Source organism: Gekko japonicus, unplaced genomic scaffold, assembly GCF_001447785.1.
Source record: "Gekko japonicus isolate JY-2015 unplaced genomic scaffold, Gekko_japonicus_V1.1 scaffold893, whole genome shotgun sequence".
NCBI classification, from domain to species: domain Eukaryota; kingdom Metazoa; phylum Chordata; class Lepidosauria; order Squamata; family Gekkonidae; genus Gekko; species Gekko japonicus.
In genome coordinates, this window is record NW_015170302.1 from 460,156 (window position 1) to 483,663 (window position 23,508).

Sequence of the window (23,508 nt, forward strand, 5' to 3'; positions counted from 1 at the left end):
GTCTTGCCTCCCAAAGCAGCTAATCAGGGGTCGTTTCGTAGAAAAAGAACTAGGGGAACTCATTAGCATAACTCATTAGCATATGCCACACCCACTGACATCACCAGAAGTGTGTCATAAGGCCACACCCCCTGACATCACCGGAAGTGTGTCATAAGGCCACACCCCCCGCCCCCAATGGTCCCGGCAGCCGCCGCTGGCCTTGCAGCTCCACTGCTGAGCCCCATGAGGGGCCTGGCGGTGGACCTGCAAGGCCGGCGGGAGTGCAAGGAAGCCCCGTGAAGGCCCTCCCTGGCCCCAGGCAGGCAGGGGTTGGGAGCAGCAGGGAGGAAGCAACTTACCCTCCCTCTTCTCCTGCCTCCTCCTGGCTGAATGAGGGCCGGAAGTGGGGCGGCCGGAAGCAGGGGGCGGGGCTTCGTCATGTGCCCCGCTCCCTACCTCACCCGGGGGAACTGCGATCCTCCGCGATCCCCCCCGAAATGACCTCTGCAGCTAATACTGAGCCGTGGCTGATGCCTGCCCTATCCACGGTCCTCCTTGTAAGGTGCATTCAAAGACTCCCTCCTAAAGGTTTCTGCCTTTCGGTTTGTTTTTCCTGTTTCAGTCCGGCTGTAATTAAGTAGCAGAAGCATGCTAATGGCACGCACCTTGTTTGTGGTGTAGCTGTCCCAAATGATAAGCTTGCCATCCTGTGATGCACTAACGAGAAGCCTGGAAAGGGGCGGGGGGGGGAGGAAAAAGACAAGAGATGATGAGGTAAAGAAAACACATGTCAGATGGACACTAAGATAAAGCACTGGTTTCAGTTAGAAGCCTTAAGCTCTGTCTCTCTAAAGATTTTGGTATGTATTCCTTTAAATCATTCGTATGGCATTTTTTCATATGGAAAAAAAAAAGCTCTCCTGTCTCTGTTCTGCGGTGTCGTCACTACATTAAGTAGCTGGAATCAATGCTCCCTCTAAGGTGTGGAGTCTTGTGAGCAAAATTCTACTTTGTGCGCTACTGGGATTAAAGGCGAGCGATTTGGCTACTGCATCAGTTAGTTTGCTCTGGAGCCGTCCTTCCTGAGCGAAGACAAAAAATGTGTGAGCTGGAGGCTAAAAAACGGAGCTGGCTCACACTAACTCAGCTTAGAGGGAACACTGGCTGGAATCCGTGTTCCACAAATGGGGAAACCAGGACAGTGGCCCATATCCTGCTATTCCATGCTCCGAACACAGAATTGCCTTGATTTTTCCTCTGTTCCTGCTGCCCCTCCCAACCCCTGGAAAGATCATTCCCATATTGTTGTAACCAGTGTTCCCTCTAAGCTGAGTTAGTGTGAGCTGGCTCACAGTTTTTTAGCCTCCAGCTCACACTTTCTTTGTCTCAGCTCAGGAACGATGGGGCTCCAGAGCAAACTGATTTATGCAGTAGCCAAATTGCTCGCTCACTACTTTAATGCCAGGAGCTCACCAAGTAGAATTTTTGCTCACAAGTCTCCCTAGCTTAGAGGGAACATTGGTTGTAACCCGCCCTGAGCCTTGCGGTGCAATGGAGGGCGGACCGGAAATCAAATCAAATCAAATCAAATCAAAGCTGCACGGAAGGACGAGGGGGTGAAACCACTCCTCCTTCCTGTTCCACAGAGGACGGGGGTCAGTTTCGTCCCCATGACTCTACTTCTCTACAGCCCACGGACCAGGCCCTTTGGTCCTCCAACAGGGATACTACAACCCTGGGAAAGGAGCAAAGGAAAACCTCTGCCAATGGACGGTTGGATACCCACCACTGAAACTGCCCACGGGATTCATAGCTGAGGTAAATGTTGAATGTCACTGAAAACATCGAGACAGTGTGTGACTGCAATAAAGAAGGCCAATGCTATGCTGGGGATTATTAGGAAGGGGATTGAAAACAGATCAGCCAATATCATAATGCCCCTATATAAAGCAATGGTGCGACCTCATTTGGAATACTGTGTGCAGTTCTGGTCACCACACCTTAAAAAGGATATTATAGCTTTGGAAAAAGTGCAGAAAAGGGCAACTCGGATGATAAAGGGGTTGGAACACTTTCCCTATGAGGAAAGGTTAAAGCGCTTAGGGCTCTTTAGCTTGGAGAAACGACGACTGAGGGGTGACATGATTGAGGTTTATAAGATTATGCATGGGAAAGAGCAGGTAGAGAAAGAGGTACTTTTCTCCCTTTCTCACAATACAAGAACTCGTGGGCACTCCATGAAATTGCTGAGCAGTCGGGTTAGAACGGATAAAAGGAAGTACTTCTTCACCCAAAGAGTGATTAACACTTGGAATTCACTGCCACAGGAAGTGGTGGCAGCTACAAGCATGGACGGCTTCAAAAGGGAATTAGATAAGCATATGGAGCAGAGGTCCATCAGTGGATATTAGCCACAAGGTGTAGATAGGGACTCTGGGGCAAGTGATGCTCTGTCATCTTGGTGCTGGGGGGGGTCAACAGTGGGAGGGCTTCTAATGTCCTGGCCCCACTGGTGGACCTCCTGATGGCACTGGTATTTCTGGCCACTGTGTGATACAGAGTGTTGGACTGGATGGGCCTTTGGCCTGATCCAACATTGGCATCTCTTATGTTCTTATGTAAGGACCTCAACCCCAAGATCTACCCCTAGTCAATGGATCAAAATGGTTCTTGGTGTGACGGCTGACCAAGCAGCAGCATGTGACAAACAGAATTCTGCTGGAAGTCTAATACGGCAGCACTGCTGACACACCTGTATACCCAGGCCTGTTCTATTCTTGTCTTAAGGATATAGAGAGCTGGGATTCTGTAAGACGTTTAACTTTAGCACAGATTATTTAACTTGTATAAACAAGCTCAAGTGGATTAATCAGATTGTTCTCATTAGATTAAAACAAAAAAAGACTCCCTCCAGTAATTTCTGCTGATTCCCATCAGCAGCAGACGAAGTCACAAATTGAAATGAAGAAGAGAAAACCCAGAGGCTGGGAAGGAAAGCTAAATGCAAATGGTTGGATTATACTGTGGGGGGCGGGGGAGAAACATTTATATAATAGGGGGAAAATCTTATGAGGAAATGGATTGTATCATGGCAGCCAATGCCATAAATTCTCATTCGTTTTGTTCAGGCCTCACTGAAAACCCTGGATCTCTGAATAGTTAAGCTGTTGGGAATTCAGAAAATAATTTAAGAGCGGCCACAAGGAGCTGCCTAACTTTAGAATTCTTCTGTTACCACATCTCCCCCCCCCCTTTCACGCAAGGAGAAAATGGCAGCAGTGCATTTCTGAAGCCGCATTTCAGCTGTGCTGCCAGCAGAGGAGAAAGGAGGGAGAGAACACAGACTGCTAAATTCACTCCGCTCTGGAGTAGGAGCTTGGATTACGACACTTCCTATGAAGTCACTGCCACGGTCCTTGCACAAAAATGGAAATAATCTCCCTTCCGTTTTATGGCAAAGGCAACAGAACCTCAAAACCTTCTCTCTGGCCTCTCCTGTTCCTCCCAGTCTAAATCTGGATTGTAAACTACTTGAGGCAAGGACAAGCCTCTTGTTTACACTATTCTGTAAGTGCCGCAGGGGGGAGGCATATAAATAATAAATGAATAAGGTAGGGAAAAGACATCAGCAAGAGCATTTGATGATGGGTTATTCTGGACAAACACCAGAGTACGAAGAACAGTGCCCGTGTGTTTTCCCTTCATTCACTCCTCTCAGCTTCACTTCTCAGTCTGCCCAGAAGGTGGTTATGGGAATGATAGACCAGGAAGCACAAAAGCCGCCCCGAACCCTTTGCAAGACGGGAAGAATGTAAAAGCAGACGCTGGTGGTTCCGGCAGTAAACAAAAACATAATGAACCCGAACTCACCTGGAATCGGTCCCCCAGTGCATTGCGTAAATTTTAGCCAAGTGTCCCCGCAGTGTTCTTCTAGTGCGCATCTGAATACGACCCACTGGATCAATGTTGGCTGTGATCTGAAAGGGAGGTTAATAGTACATGTTGTAAGCTTAAACCACACACACAAAAATCACGTAACTGAGGAAATTTTTTAACCGTGCTACTCTTATTTCAGAAAACACACATAAAATAGCATCCTTCTTCTATAAACTAAACACACACACCCCCGACAAATTCAGAAAAGCATGACTGTGATGCTCTTCCCTAGTAGCCAACTAGCTATGATAGAACTATGATATGAGCCACTGCCAGTCTGAGCAGACACAATACTAACCTTGATGGACCAAGGGTCTGATTCAGTATAAGGCAACTTCATATATACCCTATAAAGAACCTAAGAGAGAGCTACTGAGACGGTGAATGGTGTGGGTTGGTTTTGGGTTTTTTTGCCTTTCCTAAACTGCTAAACTACTGGGGAGATTGCTTCGTGAGAGGACAGGGTTTGAGGGCGAGTGCCTGCTGGAAAGTGGCGTTTTTGTCCTGGGTCCGTTTGGGTCTTTTGTCTGGTCCATTGCTCAGTGAGCAAGGTCTGTTTGCCTGGGGCTGACTGCAGGCCCCACCCTCCGGTGTCGCTGCTGGGAGGTGGGAGCTGTGGGCCTCTGAACTGTTAAGGCTCCTCCCAGGCAGAAGCAGACACGAGCCGGGACAAAGAACCCAGGAGAGAGCTGCTGAGCAGGGTGGTTTTCTTTCTTTCTTTTGGTCCCTGTATCTCAAAAAGGACATTGCAGAGCTAGAAAAAGGTCAGAGTGTGAGACAGGATGACAGGTTAGATGGACCACTGCTCTGATCCAGCAGGGCTCTTCTTATGTTCTTAAGGTTGCCTATTTGTCAACTGTTTGGAGCAGGTCAACCCCGCTGGGACTATTACCTTTCACTCTTGACAGAATCTCACTTTCATTCATGCTCTGCACAGCACACAACTCTTGCAAAGCTTGGCCTTTCGGCTTGACTTCCTAAATACGTTTTTCTCTCTCCTCCATCCACTCCCTCTACCCACTGAAGCATCATGCACTTGGCACAAGTGGCCTCTAGCCCGTGGGGAAGATTATGCCACGATAAATGTGGTAGTCTGTAAGGTGTCTCATCATTCTTTGTGTGTGTGTGTGTGTGTGTGTGTGTGTGTGTGTGTGTGTGTAGGGTTTTGTAGGAGGAACAGTGGCCAAAAGAAATGTCCTCCTCCCATTATGTGGCCAAACAGTGTTAAAAGTTTGTCTGCTTGCCATGCCACAGTGAAATTCTGAAAAGTTTCCCTTACTCTCTCGATCACACCCCTCTTTTTTAATGTCAGCATAACAAAACTATTTAGCTAAAGCACGTGGGCAAAAAATCCCTGCTTCCTCTCGAAAACTGTCAAGGCAGCTTAGCAGGGCACAGGCTGTTTTCTGGATTTAGAATTCCTACACGATTGCCTCTCTCGGCTGTACGTATGCAGTACAGCTCTTAGAAGTTTGCCAGTCTTTATTACAAGCATATGTAAAATATGGAAACTATTCATTCAGCAATTTTTTTCCCTGTGAGCCTGTCAAAGACAAGCATTTCCCATGGAACCTGATGCAAAAAGGGCCTCACAGCTTGAAGCAAAGAAAAGTTTAGGAGGTTAAATCTAGATCCACAACTGCTACCATGGCAACTCTCTCTCACACATATACATACAGCTTTGGGGGAAAGAAACACCACAAACCACAGCTCAGCAGGCTAGCAAGGTAAAGCTGAACTCAAAACTGTTCCAAATAACAGCTTCATGCCCATCTCAGTCTATGGGGTGGTCTGATCCACTGCATTAAAAAAATTTCTGACGGCCTTCACATTGCGGGTCCCAGAGGCATCAGGCTACTGTTCAAATTCAGAATAAAAACTGCAGTTTTTAATCGTGTGAATGCTACTGCTGGAAAAGCAACATACACAACATGATATTAAGACTCCAATGAACTAGAGATGGGTGAACTCCCTCACAAGGTCAGACTCTAGCTCAAACAAACAGAGTTATTTGAGGATAAAATCAATCATAACAGCTTGTTTGATCTGAGTTGCAATCTGAGCTGTTCAAGAGCTTGGAGCACCATGGCACATCCAATGATGTCACAAGAGGTGCTACAGGATGCTAGGAGCCCCCCAAATCCCTCCTCCTCCTTTCTTTCACCTGTGCTGCAGGAGAGGGATGTGATGGCGGCGGCAAAGAAGAGAGCAGCCTTGCCGCAGTTGCTCCGTTTTGCTTGCTCCCTCACTGAATACATTCTGAGAACTGTAGCACTGAGAATGCCTGATTATTAAAAGTAAGGTGTCTTGGAACTACAATTCCCAGGATACACTGGAAGGTAGGGATGGGAGGAGTAAAGTAAGATGAAGGGACGACCTGCAAGAATTCTCTCCACTCTGGGCTGCCTCGCTTTGCAACTACACTGCTCCCCCTCAGAAGGGCGGTTTAAGCTTGGATGGGCAGGAGAGGACCCCCTGGCTCAATTTATCATTCGAGCCAAACAGAATTTCAGGAACTGGGAAGCTCCTCTCACTTTGAAGACTGACTTTCCAAGCTGCTGAAGGCCATACAAACAAGATAAAAGGAGTAACAGAGAATATCTGTTATGAAGCTTGAAAGAACCTTCTGCCACATAGAGGCCTGGTAACTCCAAGAAGAGGAAATGTTTCTGGACACGTACATCATAGTTCTAGCATTACATTTCTATTCAACTTCAGACACGGGCATACCCCTACATCCAATATTAAGTGTGTACCAGCATATACATTGTGCTCCCATTCCCACAACCATGGCTAACAGATAGATTCCAACTTTCACCAGTTTTGCTGACAACCTCCATTTTAAAGCAGACTGAGTCTCTTTTAACAGTATATACCGGTCAGCATTAATATGGATTAAGATCGGTGTTGATATAGGGGAAGTATGGGGGAGGAGGCAAAATATACACTCAGGCGTGTAATAGCCCACAAGCCATGATTGAAAGATAAACAGCATTATACTGCCCTACCAGTAACATGGTTAAATGGCCCTTAGGCCTGGTTCATACATGCAAGAGAATAAAGCAACGGACTGCACCACTTCAGCCTGGTGCAGCCTTATGTTATAAACTTCCTGCAAACAGAAAACCAAAACAGCAAGCAAAGAGAAGGGGGCAGGACCTTTGTATTGACACAAAGCTGGAGACCCACCACCTGTACTCCGAAGAGACACAGTTCATTCTAGCACCTCAGGAGCCTGCTACCATTACTTCCCCATTCCCCTGCCTGTGTGAACCAGATGTTACTCAGTGGTAAATGAGGCTTACCTGAGCAGAATTTATTACTGCGTAGGCAGGACTACCTGCTGTTGAGAGAATGTAACAAGGGGTGCACGTAATACCTCGAGACATATTCCTTTGAGAAAAGTTAATAGGTAGCTTTAAAAATAATTAATTGCTTTCCTAAACAGCAGATAATGCTTTTGACCTTGTTTAAAATAGGGATAAGAAAGAAATTTACCTGGGCCAATGTAGCATCAGCACATGCTTTCCTAGCATCCTGGAAAAAAGGGAAAATTAAGAGAGATCATGTCAGAGAATGGGAAATTGAGGACATTAAAAATACCACTACAAAGGAGGTCTTTTTAAGAAATGAAGATGCCTAGCTGATCCTTTTTTAGGTAAGGGTAAAGGTTCCCTTGTTTGAAAGCCAGTCGAGTCCGATTCTAGGGTCGTGGTGCTCATCTCCGTTTCAAAGCCGAAGAGTCAGCGCTGTCCAAAGACATTTCCATGGTCATGGGGCCAGCATGACTAAACACCAAGGTGCACGGAACGCTGTTCCCTTCCCACCGAAGTGGTACCTATTTATCTACTTGCAATTTCTTGCTTTTGAACTGCTAGGTTGGCAGGAGCTGGAACTCACTGCAGCAGTCGGGTCTCGAACTGCTGAACTACCGACCTTCCACAGCCTGCAGTTCTGCGTCTTAACCACTTAAAAGCAGTGAGGGACAATCAGCATGACAAAGAACTCATGAAAATGCAAGGACACTTCAGAAGAGGACATCTTGAATAGGCTACAATTTATAATCCACCAGGAATTTGCAGCAGAAATGAGTAGAAATGGAACCACCCCCTTTGACATCTTTCTCTCCCCCCCCCCCAACCATTTTCAGCTAGGAAAAGCTAAACGCTGAAAATGGAAGTCATCAGCATTGTAATAAACAAAAGTATCACAGCTCAGAAAATACATCCTGCTGTAACCAAAGCTAGAAAGAGACAATTTTTTAACAATTTTTTACCCTGTGTCACCATACAACATTATGTATTACCTTACATAGTTAACAGAACATCTTTTAAGAGAGCGATGGAGAGCCTAGCACAATATTTTAAACCTGTAATAAGGAAAACATTTTGGAAGAGTCCTTTCTAATTTTTCCAGTAGAAAACATGTCCTCGGGGAGAAGCACATGGGGAAAGAGGGCCTGTTTCATCCACAGTGACTTAAGTTGTCTAGAAACAATTGCCAAGTTGTATTTCTCAGTCAACTCTACTGTTTTTAGTTGAAACATAATTATGGAAAACGTAACGGACATGAAGATCTCACAAAGGCTATAAGCAGGATAATCTCTGTGTGAAATCCCTGTCCCTGGGCACAGATCCAAACATCGCAAAGTACATAAAAGCTGTATTGTCCTCATTTATACAATATTTTATATACAATAAATTAAGTCTCCTTCCCAAACTGTATCTCTTTACAGTTGCAACCACCAGGGAGTGTGCCACAACAGACTTCTACGCAGCTTAACAGAATACAATTCAGTATTCTATCTTAACTGCCGTGCGCTGCTGCAAATAAACTTACGGGACGCCTTATGGTGATGCAAGCAGTCGTCACGAAACTGTGACCACCAGGACTTTAAATGGGTGGAATGTTTGGGAATTCTCAGCTCTTCTGTCCTCTAGTGATCCTGTGTTTGGATAAACGGTGACATGTAGAAGCTCAAGCACAAGGCGTTTATCAGTTTTATCTCCAACCTTCCCCTCACCAGAGGCTCAGGAAGGCATGTAGAGGCTTCCCCCCTCCTCCATTTTATCCTCACAATCAACCTGTGAGGAAGGTGAGGCCGAGGGCGCATGCATGAGTGGGTGTTCTAACCTGGGTTTCCTCAGTCCAACACACAAACGGCCAAAACGTATTAGCTGTTCGCAATGCTCCCCCTAAGCTGTGGAGTCTGGTGAGCAAAAATTCTACTTTGTGAGCTACTGGCATGAAAGTTGTGAGCAAGCGATTTGGCTACCGCATAGATTAGCTTGCTCTGGAGCCCTCCTTCCTGAGCGAAGACAAAAAATGTGTGAGCCGGAGGCTAAAAACCTGTGAGCTAGCTCACACTAACTCAGCTTAGAGGGAACACTGGTTGTGAGACCTGAGTGTAGCTACCATGGAAGGATATCACTCACTACTTAATGTGAAAAGAAGAAGAAGAGAGAAGAGATTGGATTTATACCCCGCCCTTCACTATCCAAGGGAGTCTCAAAGAGTGGCTTATAAACTCCTTTCCCTTCCCCTCCCCACAAAAGACACCCTGTGAGGTAGGTGGGGCTGAGAGAGCTCTGACAGAAACGGCTCTTTTTCAAGAACAGCTGTGCCAGAACTATGGCTTGCCCAAGGTCATCCAGCAGGTGCAAATGGAGGAGTGGGGAATCAAACCCAGTTCTCCCAGATTAGAGTCCACACACTTAACCACTACACCAAACTGGCTCTATCCTCAGAGCTAGAACCTATACGTGAACCATGTATTCCTGGACATAAATTCAGCTTTCTAAGCAATGGCTCAAAAGTATTTTTGGCCTCCTAACTGCAATTCTTTAATTTCCACTCTATGGGAATGATTCCTTAAAAGGGGGGGGGGAGAACGGGAGACATCAGCAGATTGCACTTGCCTTGTCAGTAAAAGGACGGGTTTCATTATTTATCAAGAGACAAAGATAAATGTGGTAAAACAGTGCAAACCACTGCATCTTAGGCAATCATTACCTTTATTGCCTCTCTATGAATGTCATATTCTTTGCCCTGACATAAAGAACCTCCAAGCATCAATGGGATGTTGGGACAAATGCAGCACAAAGTTACCGAGGAACGGACGAGGTGGATCACACAAAGACATCACAAGCACCACGCAAAATGGACTTTCCAACTCTCAGCTTCCTTGCCCAACTCCCACTAAGTTCACTGGTGCTTTTGCAGGAGATGCTTACTGTGAATTGTGCTTATAGTCAATTTCTGCATAGGTCACCTCACAATTAGACACGGAAACCAAAAACCCCACCCGCTCAAGAACCTCTGCTGAACTCTAGTCTCTCCTCAATGTACCTCAAGCTGTGCCGTGTCTTTGCTCTTACTTTAAACAGACAGCCGCACAGGAAAGCAAAATACAGAAAATCTCCCTGCTGGAGCCAAAACCTTTCATTATGTTTAAAGAAATTTAAAATTAATGAAGGCCGGAAGACATGGATATTAATTTCTTCAGCTAGTTATGTATACAATGGCTGAATAATTTGTGGCATGTTCCGCAATCATCATTTATGCGGATGGATTTCACATTAAGTTATTTTATTTAGCTTACACGAGGGGGTGGGGTAAGATGTTACGATAATTACATAGGCTTGTTTTGGAGAATATACTCGGGGTTATAATGGTTAGAAGAGGGCTTTATTTAGCTTCACAGACTCCAAGCTTTTACTCCTATATCCTCTCGACCCAAGTCTCCTCCAACAAATCACTCTTACTCTGCTCCAGTCTGTGTCAACAAAATTTTACATTGCATACGAAACAGGTTTTTAAAAAAGCCTTCGTAATGTACGCCTATGTGTGTGCGCGCACATGCGGGTGCATTAAGTGCCAGTCAAGCCACTTCCAACCCATGGTGACCCTACGAATTAATGACCTCCAAAACGTCCTACTGTTAACAGCCTTGCTCAGGTCTTGCAAACCGAGGGCCCTGATGGAACCGATACATCTCGTGTTAGGTCTTCATCTTTTCCTCCTGCCTTCAACTTTTCCTAGCACAACTGGCTTTCCCAGTGACTCTTGTCTATCATCATGTGACCTATGATAGCCTCTGTTTAGTCATTCTGGCTTGTAGGGAGAGTTCAGCTCAGTGATCTTCAACATCTCCAGACCCAAGACCCATCCTTCAACGCCCAGGCAGCAGCAAGGAACCCACTGAGTTGTATGCATGTAACAGGAAATAACATGACAGAGTGATTAACACTTGGAATTCACTGCCACAGGAAGTGGCGGCGGCTACAAGCATGGACGGCTTCAAAAGGGAATTAGATAAGCATATGGAGCAGAGGTCCATCAGTGGCTATTAACCACAAGGTATAGATAGGAACTCACAGGCTGGGGCAGGTGATGCTCTGTATTCTTGGTGCTTGGGGGGGGCAACAGTGGGAGGGCTTCTAATGTCCTGGCCCCACTGGTGGACCTCCTGATGGCCCCTGGTATTTCTGGCCACTGTGTGACACAGAGTGTTGGACTGGATGGGCCTTTGGCCTGATCCAACATTGGCATCTCTTATGTTCTTATGTTATGTTGACAGGAAAAGGAGCCCCACCTTTGTTAAAAAGGAATCCGCTTCACCGAGTGACCTCATCTCACTACCTGCTGGTCTTCTCAGTGCGTGTGCAATAAGAGGCAGGATGCGTAGCGCCTTTCTTCTCTATGCATAAAGACTAGCAGCAAATACATCCAAAAACAACGTTTGTGTTTTGGGTTTTTTTTTTAAAGAAACTCTATAAAGGCTTGGCGACGCATCCGATGGGGCCAATCCACAGGCCAAAGACCGCTGGTTTACTTAAAGGCTTCTGATCATAACACGGGTTTTGAGCGGTGCTCCCTCTAAGCTGTGGAGTCTTGTGAGCAAAAATTCTACTTTGTGAGCTACTGGCATTAAAGTTGTGAGCAAGAGATTTGGCTGCTGCATCAATTAGTTTGCTCTGGAGCCGTCCCTTCCTGAGCTAAGACAAAAATCTGTGAGCTGGAGGCTAAAAAACTGTGAGCTAGCTCACACTGACTCAGCTTAGAGGGAACACTGGTCTTGAGGCTGCATGGCCTAGGCTGCGTCTGTGCAGAGTTCTAGACTCCTCAGCCCATAATGAAAGGGAGACACTTCAACAGTATGGTAACCTGTCTGGCTATAACCTGGACAGGTTAAAGTTATAATTTCATATAGCTATATAATCTCATATAGCCAAACAGTATAGTAACCTGTTTGGCTATAACCTAGACAGGTTAAAGTTATAATCTCATAACACGTTTCAATAAAAACAGATAAAGGTATGTTCTGCTCTTCTTAACCACTTGACGTCCTGAGTCCTCATGAAAAAGGGGATGTGAATGTAAACATATTGTCGCAGGAGACCATGGAGGCTTAAGAATTCTGGGGGAGCCATTTCCCCGTCCCTGCTGATGCTACCACTGACAGTCAAGAAGCTGCTGAGCTCCTACTGGTAACTGATTGCACTCCAAAACTTTAAAAGGGGGGCAGTCTCTCTTACTTATTTTTATTTATTTATTGGGATTCTTACCCCACCCTCCCCGCAAAACGGGCTCTTGATATTTATTGTCAACAGTTCAGAAAGCTAAAATTCAGTTTGACGAGGCCCTCACTACTAAGTTGCAAAGGCCTTTTATTTACAGAAAGTCTGCAGGGTCAGATGTTTTCCTAGTTTATTTACACTATTATGGTTGCCAACGAAGTTTGAGGAGGGGGGAAACAAACATTTAGAGTCTTGTTTCATAAAACACCTTTCAGAAACTGAACATAAGGGACCTACACTGAAGCCACCCCTCTGAAAAGTTACTTCTCACATGGGGTGGTACAACCTGGCAGGAAAACAAAAAAGGCCATAAGCCATATAGTCAAGGCAAACACAAATATACAGTTGGGTAGCTGTGTTGATCTGAAGCAACAGAACAAAGTTTGAGTCCAGTGGGACCTTTTAAGACCAACAAAGCTTGATTCTGGGTATAAGCTTTCATGTGTATTCACACTTCTTCAGATACACTCGAATAGAGTCACCAACCATTACATATAGGTGGGGGGATTAGTTGCCAGGAAGGGCTAATTAGAGTCAAGATGCATAAGTAACTAAGTGATAAGTATAGCTAAGATTGGATTAAAGCAGTTGGCAAAACCTGTGAATAGCAGGAAATTAGCATACAGATAATAAAAGAGTTAACGGATACAAGTACTGAGTATGTGTAGTGAAATAAGAGCCTGATATCTCTGTTAAGTCCTAGGGGTTCCATTGTCCTGAGTGTTGTAATAACTTGCAATTCACCAATCTCCTGTTCTAGTCTGGACACTGGTACCAGAGCTTGCAATAAACCCAGATGCCAACTATGCTGCCACATACACCCAGACAACAGTCACACCAACTACACCATCTCAGGCTCATTCACTTGCTCATCTTCTAACACTGTATATGCCATTAAATGCCAACAATGCCCTTCAGTTCTCTACATAGGGCAAACAGATCTAACCCTACACCAAAAGATAAATGGCCACAAATCTGACATCAACATCACAAAACTGAGAAACCTGTAGGAAAACATTTCAACCCCCCAGGACTCTCCCGGGGGAGGGGGGGCTCACAGTAGCTGTCTAAAATGGGAGATTGCTGAATTACAAGTTATTACAATGTTCAGGACAATGGAACCCCTAGGGCTTAACAGAGATACTGGGTTCTTTATCTCACTACAAAGTCACTCACTTCTCACATCTGTTTGTTAACTCATTTATTATCTGTATGCTCATTTGCTGCTACTCACAGGTTTTATCAACTGTATTAATCCAATCTTAGCTATACTTATCGCTCAGTTGCTTATGTATCGACTCCAATCAATCCTTCCTGGCAACTAACTCCCCCTGCCTATAAGTAAGGGTTAGCAAAAGTCTGTTTCAATGTAGCTGAAGAAGTGTGCATGTACACAAAAGCTTATACCCAGAATTAAACTTTGTTCGACTTAAAGGTGCCACTGGGTCCCAACTTTGTTTTGTAAATATACAGTGAAAACACTGTATATGTACATGTACATGACCTACAACTTTAATGCTAATTTGACAAGATGACCTAGTTTTATTTGTTTGCACATGCTTTTGACTACGAGGAAAGAAATCAAACTTATTTACACTGTAGACTTTTATTATGTGCCATGACTGCAAATAATATGGCTTAACCTATCTTCTGAAGTGTCTGCGAGGGAACCCATTCACACAAAAAAGAATCATATTAGCTCATGATAATGTTTTTTTAACAGTGGATTTACATTTAAATAGCATTGTCATAGGCATGAGACTGCAGGGCGGGAAAGGTAAAACTCATTCAGACACCTATTCCTTTGAGACTGCTCCAAATAAAAAAGAAAAGACAGTCTCTCAACTATTATCACCAGTCTGGAAAGCTAACATCCAGTTTGCCAGCACTCTGACTACTTAGTCCCACAGGCTGGCTTGCCTCACCTTCAATGTTAACCTTACACAATGGGTTGATTCCAATTAATTTTTTCACTCCTCCATAGAGCAATAGGCAACAGACTGTGGAAGGGGCTTCCAGAAAAATGGCAGAGGAGAGGGGGAACCAAGGCAAAGGAAAAAGCAAATTCTGGAGAAATTCCACAGCACTTTAGGATAAAGAAGGAATGTATGAGAAGACAATCAAGAGACTGGGTGGCAAAAGGAAGCTGACAATTGCTTGAAAAGTGTGAATAGTGGGTGGTGGAGCCAAAGAGAATATAGGGTTGAGGCTACCTTCATACGAAGCCTGGAAACAAATAAGCAATAATGTTATTGGCAGAAAGGAAGTGGACGAGTAATAAGAGACGAAACCAAAGAGGTCAAAGAGTTGCTAACTTAATGGAAGATTTCTACCCCGCTATCATTGTAGCATTAAAACCTGGCAGCCCTAAGCGGGAGTGGGTCAAGGGCCAAGAAGTGGTGGATGCTGGTGGGACTGAGTTCACGCTTTGATTAGAACTCTCCAGCCTGTCTGGATGCCGGCCTGCAGTGCCTGTAGTCCGGAGGGCTCCTGAAAGAGACTTCCTGCGGAGCCCCTTCTCTTTTGCAAGCCACAAAGCCTGATTATGCCGACTTCTGAAATAAGAGCATTAGGGCTGTAAGCCTCAAGACTGTAAATCACTGTGCATGTTACATGCTATTCTTCCTAGACCAAAGCATCGAGGACAAACGAACGTAGACGTCTGCACAAGACTGGGACTTGCACTACACTATACTAATCACAGTGAAACAGCGAAAGAAGTAAATAACAAAAAAGGTGGAATAGGGCAGGTGCTGAAAATACAACCCAGAAGTTTTGAAGCGGCAGTAGATACATGCACATTAGTACTAAGAGAGTACACCAACCCAGCCTCGGATTTAAAACAAGACAGAACCTCATGGCGGAACTACATACTCTGATTTGGTTTTTCAGTTGCTCCGCCTCCTGGCGTAACTGGTCAAGTTCACTCATCTTCCCGTGCTAAAGGTGTACTTCTCTGACACCCCTCAGTTGCTCAAAAATCTGGAAATTAAGGAGAGAGAGAAACCAAAATGGTGAGGTCAGTTGCTTAAACATTACACAAACACACATAAAGCCTTACGGACTAAGAGACAGAAATATAAAGGCTTAAAACACAGACAAAACTGTTTTATGTTTTTCATTAAATAATTTTTTTCTGCTCCAAAGTACTTTCAATGCAAACTAAGAAAACTTTACTCTGTGACCTGTACTTATTTCCTCCTAATTTGCATAGCTTATTCTGATTTTGGTGGTAGGAAGGGAAGAGCTATGAAAGGTGTTGCACTTCAGCCAAATTACCACAGGAAATCTGTTCAGTCCTTTTGTTCCTGAGGTTATGGCAGGAATTCCCCACATGCTTTCCAGAAAATCTCTGCAAACATAAAGGCTGGAAAGATACTTTTAAAGGAACTCTCAAAAGTTAAAAATACAAAGCCATTTGCTGTGCTTTGGAATTACAAACTTCAAGAGGGTGTTAGACCGCACACTTTAAAAAGATCATTAATACAGTCATATCACAGAAAATAAAGTGCCTGACTTCATATCTCATGTGTATTTTATTTTGTGTGAGGGAGAAATACATAATTAATTAAGAAACCAAATAATGTAGATGTTTGTATTTCACAAATGGGCAATACTGTAGACTTTTTTCTACCGTTTTAAGATTAAGAGAGGTTGTTTTTTATATAGAAAAAATGTTTTTAAATGAAGGCCAAGAATTTCAGGAGCTGATCACCACACCCCCATCTGACTGCAGCAAACACGTAGCCCTGGTCATAGGCTACGGTTTGTAATACTTTTGAGATCCCTTGCTGCTCCACAAATCAACATAAGGATTTAAAAAAAAAAAATATCAGGGAAGACATTAACAATAGGAGATTCCAAACAATAGGCGATGTTCTGAAGCAACTGTGCACCTCTCTTAAAGCCAGCTGTCACCCCTCCCCAGGGCTATTTTTGGGCAGGAACGCACAGGAACAGACTTCCGGCTGGCTTCCAAGTTGGCCACGCCCAGCAGGAACTCATCAGCATAATAGGCCACACCCAACAGCAGGAACTCATTAGGATTGGCTACATTAGGGGTGTGTGGCCTAACATGCAAAGGAGTTCCTGCTACAAAAAAAGGCCCTGGGTGTTGACAACAAACAAGGTAAACAGAATAAGAAGCAAAAGGTGGGTGTGGCTGGATGAGCACACTTCTGGTAACATGGGGGTGTGGCCTAATATGACAATGAGCTGTGCTGTCATGGGTGTGGCCTATTATGCTAATGAGTTCCTGCTGTTGGGTGTGGCCTATTATGCTAATAAGTTCCTGCTGGGCTTTTTCTACAAAAAAAGCCCTGCCCCTCCCTCCTCAGCATCACAAGAAACCATGGCACAGTCTCCAAAGCTGACTCTGAAAAACAGTACTTGCATGATTCTGCCCTATTACTCTAAGTGCCTGAACTCTGTCCTGTCTTGTGGTAGTCCAGCCGAAGGGATTGATAACCCAAGTCCCCTCACAAAACAAGCCTGAGAACAGCCCTCTGGAACCTGGAACCAGTTTGCGAGCATTTCCACTCCTCATCTTCAAGGAACAGAACACCAAAGACAAGGAGAGTTCAGTTTTGCTTGCCCAATTTTATTCTGATCAAGGCCATTAAACTGAGGACACTCAGTTCTCCCCCCCCCCTCCCCAAATCCTCACCAGCCTACATCTCAATTGAGGCAAAGGGGGTGATGGTCTTACTGGCACAAGTGTGCAGGGCTGGCAGCGAGCCTGTGATGCAAAAACATCAGATGGGGGTGGGGAGAGAGAAGATTTAAGTTTAGAAGAGGTTATGCAAAAGTGCCTATTTTGGGCAGAAATACCACCCACGTTGCAATACCAGAAGGCTGGAAAAATGTTTCAGATTCCCAGGCAACCTAGCTCCTGAAGTCTTTCCATTCCTGCAAAGAGACAAGATTGTTGCTCTCTATACACTGATCACCATCGGCCCAGAAAAGCAATTTATGCCCCTTCACAGGTGATATGGGAGGAATTTTGGTTCTGCATTTAAAAGCACCGTTTAACCTTAAGTTGTCATAGGACAAAAAAGCACTATTCCAGGAAACTAAAAACCCTCGCCACAGAGTTTGGATTAGGACTGCAGGCTGTTCTGAAATCAGAAGCTCAGTTTAGGACACCTCTAAGTAGCATAAACATGGATACAAGGGGCTTACTACACTTGACAATCTAGGTATACACACACGTACTTTCCTCCCCGCCGTCAAGTAGCAGCCGACCTATGGTGATCATGTAGGATTTTCAAGGTAAAGAGGTGGTTTGCCCATTGCCTGACTCTCAGTAGCAACCCTGGACTTCCTTGGTGGTCTCCTATCCAAGTAGTAACCATGGCTGACCCTGCTTAGCTTCTGAGACTGGGGTAGCCTGGGCTATCCAGGTCAGGGCAAAGTAAATATAATTAGGAAAGTAAATATAATTAGAAAATCCCCATAAAAATAACTTAACCCTTCAAGTATAATGGTAGAAACTGGGGGGAAAGAAACAAAAAAACTTCAGTGAACAGAGTTGGAGTGATCAATTTTTCAAAATCCATTCAAAACAGAATGGACACTGTTATTTAGCATAAAGAGTACTGCATTGGAGACCATTTATATAACCCCTCCCAGGCAGCAGGGAGAGACGTAGTTAGCTTGTAACCTTCTGCCTTGCAGTAAAGGTAAAGGTTTCCCTTGCTCGAAAGCCAGTCAAATCCGACTCTAGGGGGTGGTGCTCATCTCCATTTCCACGCCGAAGAGCCAGCGCTGTCCAAAGACATTTCCGTGGTCATGCGGCCAGCATGACTAGACACCAAGGCACACGGAATCCTGTTACCTTCCCACCGAAGCAGTACCTATTTATCTACTTGCAATTTCTTGCTTTTGAACTGCTTGGTTGGCAGGAGCTGGGGCCAGAGATGGGAGCTCACTCCATCACGAGGCACTTGGGTCTCAAACTGCCAAGGGGAAGGTCCAAGATAGACCTTTGCAGCAGCAGGCATTCTGCTCCTATACAGGAGGAGTCACGGGATCCGCTAAGTTTCCCAACCATGTACCAAAACGTTCGTAAGGTTGAGTTGACAGGTCCCAGCCATCCCTGCGACTCCTCCCCCCCGCCCAATGCACACTCCCATCAGCTTCTCCCCCCACCTAACTCCCCACTACAACCTCAAATTCTCCTGACAGGTTAGCTAACCCACTTTTTTTTTTTTTTTTAAACCAAGTGAAGATGCAACCGTTCTAGCCGAAGTAAGCAAAACGACCAGTCCTAGCACTGCTTAGAATACTTCCTTACTGTCTTGATTTCACCAGTGGGAATTTTCTAACTGAAGCACAAGTTCTGAGACTGGTTCCTTCTACAATTCATCCATGAAACCAATAAGCATCAGCCACGTAATTCTGATTAAGTCAAAATTAAGCCCTTACAGAGTTTGAGTTTTGATGAAATTTGGCTTGGGCAAAAAAAAAACCCTGTCGCCTTCCAATCCATATCTGATGAAGAGAGCTCTGACTCTCAAAAACTTATTCCCCTGCCCCCCCCCCCCAATCTTGTTTGTTTCTAAGGGGGCCCCACCGGGCCCGAATCCAGCTGTTCTACTGCAGACCAACACAGATACCCTCTGAAACTATGCCACCTTTCAGTTACTGAAGGGGGAGAAGGAAGCAACTAGATCGTACACATTCTCCACAAAGCCCCAGAGCTTACAGGATACTTTCCTTGCAAACCTCCAATTCAATTTCAAAAGCGCCTGGTACAATTTTCACATGGGCCCCGATCTGTAGTGCCAGTCTCCTGGTTTCAGTGTCATTTTTAAGCCTTATAATCTCTTGGCTGAGCTTGGTTACTCATTCAGATCCAGTTAAGATGAAACCTACATAACTGTCCATTTAACTCATACCTAACTCTGCTCTTCTTAGAGGAGTCTATTGTTTCGGAATACCAGGGAGTGGGGCTTCAACATTAGGGAACCATCAAGTGCCAATATTGATGGTCCTGGTCCCACACAACATGGGATATAGACAGCTCCATATGATCCAGTTCTCTGATGCCCAATATAAGTTGTTGCAGTAGAACCTTACTGCACACCTCAGCACCACTCCTGCTCTAGAGATTTTTAAGGCCAAACCAGGTATTGGTTTTTTCCACAGATGCTAATACCTTAAATGAGACCGATGGGGCCAACAGCGGCACATCAGGGCCAGTCCAGTGGTAGGAGTGGCACGGCTTAAAGCCCCTGCAAGCATAGCCCTGTGTGCATATTCACTCGGAGTCTCAGAGCGGCTTACAAACTCCTTTCCCTTCCCTTCCCCACAACAAACACCCTGTGATGGGGCTGAGAAAGCTCTTTCGAGAACTGCTCACTATACACTCAACTGCTCACTTAGTGGAGCTGCTTATTTAGCATTCAAGGACACAAGAAATATGATGATGGAGGAGGAGGAGATTGAATTTATACCCTGCCCTTCAGCCAGTTTGAGACAGTTTGGTGTAGTGGTTAAGTGTGCGGACTCTAATCTGGGAGAACCGGGTTTGATTCCCCATTCCTCCACTTGCACCTGGCTGGGTGACCTTGGGCGAGCCATAGTTCTGATAAGAGCTGTTCTTGAAAAAGAGCCGTCTCTGTCAAGAGCTCTCTCAGCCCCGCCTACCTCACAGGGTGTCTCTTGTGGGGAGGGGAAGGGAAAGGAGATTGTAAGCCGCTCTGAGACACCTTTGGGTAGTGAAGGGCGGGGTATAAATCCAATCTCCTCCTCCTCTTCTTTTTCTTCTTCACTCGGAGTCTCCATAGCTCCAGGCAGAGGGATGATACAACAGCATGCTCACCGAGACGCTGCTGCTTTCCAATTGCTGCGGTGCCCCCTGTAGAACGGACACTGCAGCACAAGACTACCCTGTCCCTGTTTTACCGGTCTCCCCAGGTCTTCCAAAGGTTGTCAGACGAGGGGGAAAGCCTGCTTCCTGACCTCACTGTCCCAACGCAGCAATTTTAGATGTCCTTGTTCCACATGAGCTCTCTATTACTGGCACACAAAACCCCAGGTTCTCTTTACCCCAGGAGTGCTTATAACGAATTTCGTAATCAGCCAAGAATCAGTGTCTGGCTAACTGTGAATGAGGTTAACACACGGGCTGACGGGAGTTAACAGGAAAACAAAGTCAAGGTGCCTGCAAACTGGAACAGGACTTAACATTTTCTCCTGCCTTACCTTCTTTTACGCAAGCTTGTTAACTAGTCCCAAACCTTCTTTCTCCCTCCCAATACACTACAGTGTGACTAAGCCACAGAGGCGTCGTCTCTGTCCTTAAAAAGTCGGGGTCACCACGGAAAGCAGTAAGTTCTGCTTCCAATCCAAACGTATTCCCATGCGTATCACCCCCCCCCCCACAACTGAATGACTACCATTCACTCCTGTGCAGACCCAGGTACTGCACTTCCATGTCGTCGTTGTGGAGGGCAAAATATCACCTTCCAACCTGGAGTGCCACATTATGCTTTCCCCTCCACAAACATCCAAACTGTTATAATGGGAGACTGCGGCAGTATTTTATACCCAGGTGGAATCACAGCTTCCAATGCAATAAATTTTTGGCAGGATTGTCGAATTTCCCACAAGCCATATTAAAAGATGACTGGTATCATCATGACTACCAGAAGGAGAAAAGCTGCTTCATGCAAGGTCACCTGATTAACAGAAGCCTTTCTAATCTATTGTCCAACTTCAAATCCTCTTACTGATCAGTGGCCTACACATCAGCACACGTACACTGACCTGGCCTCTATGAAGGCCTATACCCAATTTCGGAGGTTAGGCAGGTGGCGACTGTCCTGGATGTGAAATACCCTCTCCCGCAAACCCACCCCAAGGACAATCACTTAGCTCCTACCTTGTTGCCTTTTAGTGACCAGGTCAAGACCATTCTGTTCTCATGGGCCTTAATGGCTTGGTTGATTTGTTTCTTGCTGCTTCCACTAACACACAAGTCTACTGTTTTATCATCATCGTACTTTTATTGTTAGAAACTGATTTTACTGCCCTAGTTGACCCAGGTTGCTTTCTTTGAGAGCTGTCCTGAAAGCTTGTTTTTTTAACCGAAAAGCAGAGTATAAACACTTTCTATAAATAAAAGGATGTCTTCTGCTTCAACTATGTCCTTATTCAACAACTGGTAAAACAACAACTTACTGGAGAGGGAACAGCTCAGAGGAAACATGCGTGGCTTCTGGAAACATCACTCTCCCTCCTCTCCAGTGTTCTTGACAAAGCCAAAACTGAGCAGGTCAGCTTCTCAGATGAAAAGCAGACTATGGTAAAACAAGGATGCATAGCCGGAATGGGCTGGGCATGTGTGCACAAGTTTCTTCAGGCTACCCCAAAGACGACGCTAGAACCTTTTAACGTCTTTTAAAATTTCATTTTGTATCTAGCCACATTGCTATCGAGGAGAAATCTCTGCCTGATTTCAATCTTCAACACTTGGGAAGAGCAACAGGGCTCTCTCTCATTCTGGCTCTCAGCAACACTCAGGTGGAGGGAGAGAGGGACTCCTTTACTAATCCCAATATGCCAAGAGTGGCTCACCGAAAAGACAAGTCGCACACAAAGCACAAGCGTGCAAAATGCTAGCGTGTCATCAAAACTGCACAAGAAGCCAGTATCTGCCACACCTTCACAAATACGCCAAGAGCGTACACACCAGTCTTTTTGATTAGGATACTGACAGTGCAATCCTGAACAAAGCTACGCCTTTCTATGTCCGATGAAGTGAACGTGCTGAAAGAATGCAAGTCCACTTGGAAATGAAGAGTAAAGTTAATTTTCTGACATCCGCATGCTTTACCTGCTAGACTCCGATCTATCCTGCAATAATATTGCTTCTTGCCATGAAACACCAACATTGTGATTTTGCACCTCTGATTGTTTATTTTTAAACTCTGTGACCCAACCAAGAGCAAATCAGGCCTTGCCTTGGAGTTTGCTGAACTGTTATAACACTTAGCAGAAAGGCTCGATGCACAAGCAACTCACAGTTCCTCTTTTTCCCCTGTATTTTGTCTTTCCTTGCACATCTTCCCCACTGCAAGGAGACAGGCGGGCACCGAGAGCATATGTAATGCAGCCCATGCGCCTGCAGTGAAAAGTGAAAATGGCAAGTCACTTCACTTGTGCTCTCTGCTCTCCTGACTCTCTGTGATGTCTGAACAAGCTCCAAGACCAGGTTCTGTTGCAATGGAATGTTCTTTGGCAGGGTCAGGCTGAGGCCAACCTTGGACTACAGACAGCAGCATGGGCCAATGTTAATTGCTGGCACTGAGGCCACACAGTAGTCCTTGTCAGTACTGCAATGTCTTGTCCAACACAGACAAAACGCAGTTGTGTTTGTCTTCGCCCTTGGCTCTGCTTCCTGCGTTTTTAAAACGTTTTTAAAGCGGCTGCACATTATATTATTCAATAAGATTTCAACCCATTAAAAAATAAATAAATCTGCATCTTACTGGAGCCAACCTGGGCAGAACCTTTTAGAGTTCAAGGAAGGAGAATAAAAAAGCAATGCAACCAAGGCCCCATTTCCAGTAATGCCCATGCCCTATTCCATTTACACAGTCTACGGAAAAATAATTTAAAATATGTTATCTGTGGGTCAGCACTAAAGGTTTTCCAGACTTACATTTGCTCTCAGTACAGTGGAAAGCCAACTTCTACAGTCAAACATGTAACTGCTGAAAGAAAAAGAAACTTGGATCAGTATGTTAAAGCTCCAAACTGATAATATTCAAAAGATGTGAATACAAATTTACATGTATTTGGGCAGGTATTTTCCACCCACTAAATCACAGCATTTGATTCACTCACACGTTCCCTGCTCCCATCCCCCCAATTTAACAACAACTACAACAACAATAATGCCTTTAAAGGTCACACAGAAGTAAGCTGGAACAAGACACAGAATCTGAATATACGCTCACTACCCCAACCTTAACGTCTGGCTAAGAAGTTAAATATTGCCAAA

General features: G+C 45.0%; 1 protein-coding gene across 2 annotated transcripts in view; it reads right to left on the reverse strand.

The window, feature by feature from the left end:
* Window positions 1-23,220, reverse strand: part of GNB1 (guanine nucleotide binding protein (G protein), beta polypeptide 1) — a 45,052-nt gene extending 21,832 nt beyond the window's left edge. For both annotated transcript variants that reach the window (XM_015417956.1, XM_015417955.1), the window contains exons 1-5: window positions 23,167-23,220; window positions 15,372-15,479; window positions 7,417-7,455; window positions 3,853-3,959; window positions 648-711 (exon numbers count right to left, since the gene is read on the reverse strand). In XM_015417956.1, the coding sequence (XP_015273442.1) occupies window positions 648-711; window positions 3,853-3,959; window positions 7,417-7,455; window positions 15,372-15,428 (267 nt within the window). In that variant the 5' untranslated portion in view covers window positions 15,429-15,479; window positions 23,167-23,220. The remainder of the gene's footprint in view (window positions 1-647; window positions 712-3,852; window positions 3,960-7,416; window positions 7,456-15,371; window positions 15,480-23,166) is intronic.
* Window positions 23,221-23,508: the final 288 nt, after the last annotated feature.